General features: G+C 43.4%; 1 protein-coding gene across 4 annotated transcripts in view; it reads right to left on the bottom strand.

Annotated features, from left to right (window-relative positions):
• Positions 1-107: 107 nt before the first annotated feature.
• cicb (capicua transcriptional repressor b) overlaps positions 108-7,705 on the bottom strand; it is a 35,766-nt gene continuing 28,168 nt past the window's right edge. For 2 of the 4 annotated variants that reach the window (XM_034874084.1, XM_034874082.1), the window contains 8 exons: positions 5,451-5,641; positions 4,587-5,057; positions 4,150-4,490; positions 3,867-4,024; positions 3,605-3,765; positions 3,260-3,394; positions 2,352-2,483; positions 108-2,242 (listed from right to left, as the gene is read on the bottom strand). In XM_034874084.1, the coding sequence (XP_034729975.1) occupies positions 1,956-2,242; positions 2,352-2,483; positions 3,260-3,394; positions 3,605-3,765; positions 3,867-4,024; positions 4,150-4,490; positions 4,587-5,057; positions 5,451-5,641 (1,876 nt within the window). In that variant the 3' untranslated portion in view covers positions 108-1,955. The remainder of the gene's footprint in view (positions 2,243-2,351; positions 2,484-3,259; positions 3,395-3,604; positions 3,766-3,866; positions 4,025-4,149; positions 4,491-4,586; positions 5,058-5,450; positions 5,642-7,705) is intronic. The other 2 variants (XM_034874083.1, XM_034874081.1) reach the window with 2 other exon arrangements.

The raw sequence follows: 7,705 nt of genomic DNA, 5'->3' as shown, positions 1-7,705 counted from the left end.
GTAATCCATCCGTTTGTTCACCATATGTTAAAAGTACATAGTCAAATGTACACTGATCTTAATTTCAGAACCAGATATTGATATCTGCTTAAGGAAAACTTTTCACATTGCCAGCGATAAAATCACTTTAATTGAACACCTATTTTTATTTGCATACTGAAAGATACAGATACAAACTTAAATTATTCATATAAATTCCTCTTGTATACTAGAACAGCAAAACAAGGAGTAGAACACAAAACATTAATAGCCATATTTATTGTTTTTTTTTTTCCATTTCATGTGTTTTACCTTCAGTAATGGGTGTCTTAAAAGTCAACTTATGTTCACTGACTGATTTTTCCTTAATAATATAATGAGTCTACTGACTCTACAGTAATTATTTACAACACAAGTCTTGCACAAAGACACAACCAGTATTAGATCCTATCAGCTGTCTTTGATTCATTACACTCCCCTCACTTCCCCCAGTTTTCTCCCCCGTTTTCTCGCTGCTTGTCCAAAAGGGAAGTCTGGAACGAGCAATAAAGTGACAAAGGGAGGAAGGAGGTGGAGGAAGGAGATGTACAGTTTAAGTGGTGAGGCTATAGAATTAAACTTCGCAAGGGACAGAGTGGCATACAGGGTTGTCTAAAAACAACACGTCTGATTATGCTGAAAGAATATAAAAAGGTCTGTGTTGTGTTTATCGTCCTCTTTGAAATGTACAATAAAAATAACTGCACCACAGATCCTTGCTCGGGTGAAATGCAAGGGAAGACTACAACGTTCCACACTGTACAGGTGTGGAACAGCTTCTCACACTTACCCTAAAAAGTATAGTTAGAAAAAATAGTACAAGAAATCAACAGCTGGCAGAAATGAAGAAAACATCTGCCAGAAATGAGAACAGAACTAAGGACTGGAGTTCACTGCAATGATATATGTAGTAATAATAAGAGTAACCATAGGAATAGTACAACAACAAACTAAATATGACAATGTTAAATACAAATCAAATTGTTTAAAAAAGTTAATAAAACTGCTTGGCAAATGGCAGTAGAGAATGCAGACCATATTAGCCTGACCTCTACGACTAAGAGCCAGGATGTGCCCGTTGAATCTGACCCACCTCCTTCCTTCATGGCTAGCGAGTGAGAGGCACAGGAATGCTCGGTTCCTACCTACTGGCATGTGCTAGGGTCAGTCGCGAGAAGGGAGGACTTGGCCAGACGTGTAATTTCAGGAATGATGGCACTGCCAGAAGTCAGTCTATTTTTCAGTCACTCCTGGAATAGTAGACCTCCCCTAAAAAGGTCTAAATGTGAGAGAGAAAATAGAGAAAAAGGTCTTTCCAGGTCTACAGTAACGAGTTCTCTTGTTCAACCAAATAGTTTCCGGCTGTTGAGGGCCCAGCCCCCTAATGTCAGCAGAAACAAGACCCAAGCTGACAACAGTTAAGTCTAAATACAGGTTGTTCTTCAAGCAGGTACTTACTGCTTTCACTCCTTTAACACTATTAAAAACAAATATCAAAACATATAATGTCCTCGTTTTAAAACTGCTGACTTTTTACTGTCTCAGAATGGGTTATGCAGGTCTTTCCGTCCAAAACAAGAACCCTTTTCTTTATCGAGGCACAATGGTCCTTCGTTCACTGGCATTGATGGGAGCTTTCTCCAAGGTGGTTAATACAGAGTGCTAATTCAAGTGAGGGAATTAAGAGTTTGCAGAGGGTGTCGGAGTGTGTGAGGTTGTGTGTGTGTGTGTGTGTGTGGTAGTTTTTCTACCAATAGTTTTCACATGTCCTTTTTTTGGTAGTGTGTCACACATAACCAAAGAAAAGGCCCAACATAGCATTCAGACATCTCTCACTCTCACAGGTTGGCCGCTGAGAAAAAAAAAAGCATGTGAAAGCGTGTAGGGGATGGAAAGGTGTGACTTCAACTGTCGTCAATCTAGTTTGTCAGCATCTCTCATCTAGAAGAGTCCTTTGAATCCCGAGGATCCTCTGGGCTCCCCTCTGTCCCTTCTATGTCTTCATCCTGCAGGTCCCCACCTCCTCTCATATATCCTTCTCCTGACTGGGAGTTAGAAGGTCCAGGGAGGTTGCCAATTGAGTCAGGGATGCCTAAACCAGAAACATCAGAGGGGGCAGCTGTCTGCATGATCTTCTGCCGGACCTCCCTGATCTTCAGCTGCAGACACACCTTAGTGGGAAATATATCAGAGTATCTTGTCTGGAAGGCTGCAGTGGCCTGAGCTGGGAACACAATGACAAGAGAAAAACAACACAAATCAATGTCTACAAATGGAATTTTATTCTGAATTCTTGCTTGTAGATGTAGTGTGTGTGTGTGTGTGTGTCTTACCTGATGGAAAGAAGCCCTGCTCCTGGAACAGCTGCATGACCAGCGCTCGCCTCTGGTCCAGTGTTCGCCGCAGAGAGGAGTACGGCACCTTATCAAACTCCAGATCTGTCAGGATGTCTTCTCCGTCTGTGGCTGGGTAGGGGACAAACAGGTGGAGAGGTTGAGTCCCAGAAAACTACAATACTGAGGATCTTTGTTTATGTCCCTTCAGGCCCCATCATCTTTGTTACACTCAGAGAGGGGACTAACCAAGCAGGAAAAATACAGCAACGTTTGGGTGAATCGGTTCTCCAAGTCAGTGATTCTTATCCAGCTCAGAGATTTTTATTTTTTTACTTTGAACTAGTACAAACAGTTTGACAAAAAAAAAACTTCATTCAAGGTTCACTTTTTACAGAGCTTTCAACGGCATCTTTCAATCTTTCTAAGGCATCCTACATACCTAACTGACCTATTTTACTAAGCCAATCCCTTTTTATTGTTGGGAAAAAGAAGAAGGAAAAAGTAAGACTCAATAACTTTGTAATGCACCATGCATAGACTGGGTCAGTAGTGAGTCACCACAGTGGCCTTCCATTACAAGATCAATAACAATCTTTGTGTTGTTACCCTGTATTCTTATTGCTTTGACTAATGAAAATAATCACTTTTGAAAAGAAGTATGACAGATTCTTACTGAGATAAGAGTAAACTAAAAACTAAAACTAAACTATGGAGAAGGAATTGTTGAGGTCATTAAGACACAAAAGATAAAAACGTTACAATAAAAGTGCAAACACACAAAACATAAAAGACCTCTCCTTCAGCCCGAAGGAGACACACATCACCGATCCAGAACTAACAAAAGACCGGAAAAAAAATACTCCAACTGAAATACATTAGAGTTGTTGCTCCTTCCTGCGTGTTACCTGCTCTGTCAAAGGTGAAGATGTCCCCCTCGCATTTGGCGGCACTTTTAGGTGTGTTGGGCTCTGAGCTGCAACTTGAGCGCCGCCGACTCTTTCTCTTAGGAGAGACTTGCTCGTCAGTGGCTGAGTCCAAATCTAGAAGCACACAGAGGAAAAAGCAGAGGTTAAATCTCCATATGTATCAGGATTCATCCCATTAAACTGTGTGGATCATCATGAACCTAAAGTTACTAAACACTAGAGAGAGTTCTACCTTTGCTTCCATAAACAACAGAAACTAGTTTGCTGCTCGCCAAACAACTCTACAGCAAAAGCATTAAGTCAGATTATCAGGTGATTTAAAACCTGTGGAGTTCTTCCTCTTGCGACGGTAGCTGCCCAGAATGGCGCGGGGGGAAGTGGCCAGACTCTGCAGGGTGGGTGAAGGCAAAACCTCTTCAGGCCGAAACTCTGGCAGCTCGGCAAAGCGCTCCTCAAAGTACACTTCTGACAGCACCCTGCCAGACCAACACGCGCACACACACACACACAATATACAGTATATATACACCGTCCACAAATCATTTCTGCAACCTTGCACACATGATTCATAAAGTTGTTAACTCACTTGTCCACTGAGTCAAAAGTCTTCTTGAGTGGCGGTGGGCGGGCTTTGACTTTTTTGGGTGTAGGACCGTCTTTGTCAGTCTGTGGGGGCGGCAGGCTGGGTTCCGTGGCTGCTGGAGGGGGGGGAGGTGAGGAGGGGAGGGAATCTCTACATCCAGTCTGCACACAAAGTTCAAATTAAGTATTTTATACAAAGTCACAAATTATGTTGCATATCAACAACAACTGGGCAGTTTTTCCTCATTATGTTAGAGCTAAAACTCAGTGTGTGATGGTCCTCTCACCTCTTTGGTACTTGTGCTTTCTTGATGTCGTGTGTCAGAGGAGTCTGGAACACAGGAGCCCTCCAGGGTCCTTTCAGAGGATGGCGGCTCCTCAGCAGGATGTGTTGATGGAGACCCTGTCTGCCCCGCCACCTCAGGTTCAAAGGAGAAGTGGCTAGTGGCTGAAGCTTCTCTCTCCCTTTCTCTCTCCCTCTCCTTTTCTCTTTCTTTCTCCCTTTCTCTCTCTTTTCCTCGGCCTCCTCCTTCATAGCTGCCTACAGGGATGTTTGCCACTGTTGCCTTCACCTTCTGAGGGGTCCTGACTGGAAGCTGGGTTAGTTTGGGTGTACCTGGTGTATTGCCTGCAAAACACAAAGATAAAGACGAGTTAAATATTGTTAAGCGAAATCCCTACAAATCATATCAAGTGTTTTAAAAACCAATACATGCAGCCCTACCAGGTGTTTGGATCTGAAGTGGAGGACTGCAGGGCCTTATGGACACAGCTGAGCCACTGGGAGGAGCCACTGAGCTGCTATTAGTGGAGGCCTGCCTCTCCAGATGTCTGTCCGAATGTGTCAGCAGTTCTGTCTGCCTCTCAGCCTGTCTGTCCGCCTGTCGATCTGCAGGTCTGTCCGGAGGCAGGTGCCGGTCTGCCTGTCTGTCCAGATGGAAATGTGGATGTGGATGCGTGACTGTAGAGGGGGTTGCTGTGTATTTGGACAGGATGTGGGGGGAAGCACTGGAAGGGCTGGAGACGGAGTAGACCACGCTGGGGGGTACTGCTGTCATGGAGACCACACCTGTTGCCATGGTGACGCTAGGTGAAGGAGGGTAGACGGCGGTGACTATCTGGCCCCCGGAGGCTGAGGAAGGGGCTGAGATGGAAGGCTGTGGAGACTGAGCTGGGGCTAGGAGCGGTGGCTGACCTGGATGAAGGAAACAGGAGACCCAAGAGGCCAAATGTTCTTTTTATTTTCAGTACAGTGATAATCTAGAACATTTTCACATGAATAAATATCTATATTGTTTCTTTTTGGCAAATTAATATAACAAATCAGTGATTCAGTCCTTCATGCCAACCATCGGTCCAGATTTGACTTTGTGAATGGGCTTTTAGACTTGGTGAGGTTTTTAATTAGTCCACCACATCAACAACTGCCCACCAAAGATTTTGAGAGAAAAAATTGGATATTGTAGTTCAGGTGTCAGCAACTAAACAAGCAAGTTAAAGTATGGGCCGGTTGATTCAGCATTCATCATTGGACGGCACGTTTGGGCTCACAGAAGAACAGAACCAGTGAGCTCTCCACAACACTGACCCGCAATCAGTGGCTGAACCAGCGTCTGTCCAGGTGGTGCGATGGCTGTGAACCCGAGTGTTGCCAGGGGCGATGGAACATATGCAGATCCAGTCACCGGCAGGGCTTGCTGGGTGGTGGAAGCACCTGTTGTCGTGGAGACTAGAGGCAGAGTGGATGGGACCCCTGGAGTGGAGTGGACATAGCTGATCCTGAACAAGGAGGTACAGAAAAAAGAAGAGGGAATTAGAGGAGAGAAATATGAAGAGTAAAAATGAAGATGGCACAAGAGAGCGAAGCCAAAAATGTCAAGAAAAGTGACAGATGTGTAATGATACAATAATGAGCCAGAGGAGGAATAAGAGGAGACATGATTACAAGGAAAGACGAAGACAAAGAAATAAGTGCTGCAGTGAGGGTCACTGGGTGAGTGTACATCACAGCGAGCAGCACTTGATGACTAGTGCTATATGCGTGTTGTGTGGTGTGGTGTGGTGTGTGTGTAGTGTATGTGTGTGTTAGGAGCTGAGAGGTAGTGTGGGGGTGGCAGAGGCAACTTGGGCCACCAGCACCATGACTAACACATCCAGAATAGAGCTGCAGTGCTACAGCTGCACCCCTGCTGGAGTTTTTGTTTCTCATATTGTCTGCTCGCTATTCTTTGACAAATATGGACATCGCTGCCATTTAAAACAATTTAACTTCTTTATATAAAGTATAATTTATGAAGTACTATAATGTAACTGTAGTTACAACTGATCACACGTGTTTCAGGCTACAACATTTGTTGTCACATACAGCTAACATCTCCTCACTATCCGCAAGCTCCCAGAACACACTGTAAAACTGTAAAATGCCGCGGTCTCTGTAGAAAGCCCAGGGTCTACAAACGGCAACAAAAATAAACTGTGCCCACCTGCACCACGAAGCACACACAAACAGTGTTCCAGCCAATAACCGACAAGTAGTTGGCGGTGGGATGAGGAGGAGGGAGGGTTGAGCTAGTCTTGTTTTGTTGAAAAATACTTTGAACGTCAACAAGAAGTAACGTTACCCAACATTGATTAGAACACCTTTAATGGAGGGTTTTTTAGTTGTTTTTTTCCAAGAATCACTGCAAGTCCCATTAATGTCTTGCTGTCTCCCATAAAATAACTGCAAAAGTAGTATATTCTGAAAAAGAAAGCACAGCACTAAACCAATAATGGTTAAAGCTGGTCCATCCTTTCAATTATTTGCTCGTGTTGGAACTCCTTTTTTAAAATATTAATTCTAAGCATGTAGACAGGACATGCAAACAGCACGCCTCATCCACATTGTTTCTGTAGCTCTACTCTATGTAAATCCTTTCAAGGAACAATGGAGCCACTACTGAGATTAACAGTAGCCCAGGGTAAGGGAGGTCTGGCATATGTTCATAAATGGGTGCCTGTTCGGCAGAGCTGAGTCAAGCTTTACTGGCACATAATTTGTTCATAGCCCCTTTTAGACATTTGATCGGTAACATTGTTGGGTTCATCTATTTGTTAAAGAAATAGAGTTTGGGCTTTCAAACATAGATCTCTCCATAATAGAGCGTTACAAGTGAGTGAGAGAGAGTGTTATGAAGAGAGATATGGCGCTTTAATAGACAGAGTAACGCACTAAAATAATGCATGCCGATAGCACCCATCCTGTTCTAATTAGGTTTGTAGAAAGGAAAATAGATAACGTATTTAAGTTAAGTTTTGGCTCTCATCTAATTTCTCATTTTACCCATATGTAGTTCAACATTTACTGGATTTTCATCCTTTAAGCAGCTGGAAGGAAAGAAGCAATTTAGGCAGGCAAACAGGCTGGTAATCTGACCAATTTTCCAAGACAATTTTTTTGCTTTGTTGTCTTGCAATGGAAAAGAAAATAACTTGTCAGTTGAAAAAAAAAAAAATTCGTACCTGAAATGAGAAGAGAACCTCTGTTCCGATCTTAAAATTGGCTCATGTACAGTGTTTTGTTCATAGAAGGGTATATTACCCAGATTTCATTTCCTTGCGTATTAGGAATAATAATTGGGCTAAAGCTTAAAATTAATTACACAGCTATCAAACAAACTCTAAAATACTTATGTAAACAAGATGGCCACATGCACATCCTTGACAGCACATTATCCTTTCAACCCCATGTCAATAACATTACCAGGTCTGCCTACTTCCACCTACGTAACATCAATCACCTCCGCCCCTCCCTTACCCCCCACACTGCTGCAATTCTTGTCCACAGTCTCGTCACTTCCCGTC

Source organism: Etheostoma cragini, chromosome 6 (assembly GCF_013103735.1).
Source record: "Etheostoma cragini isolate CJK2018 chromosome 6, CSU_Ecrag_1.0, whole genome shotgun sequence".
Classification (NCBI taxonomy): domain Eukaryota; kingdom Metazoa; phylum Chordata; class Actinopteri; order Perciformes; family Percidae; genus Etheostoma; species Etheostoma cragini.
This window is presented reverse-complemented; position numbering and strand designations above follow the sequence as displayed.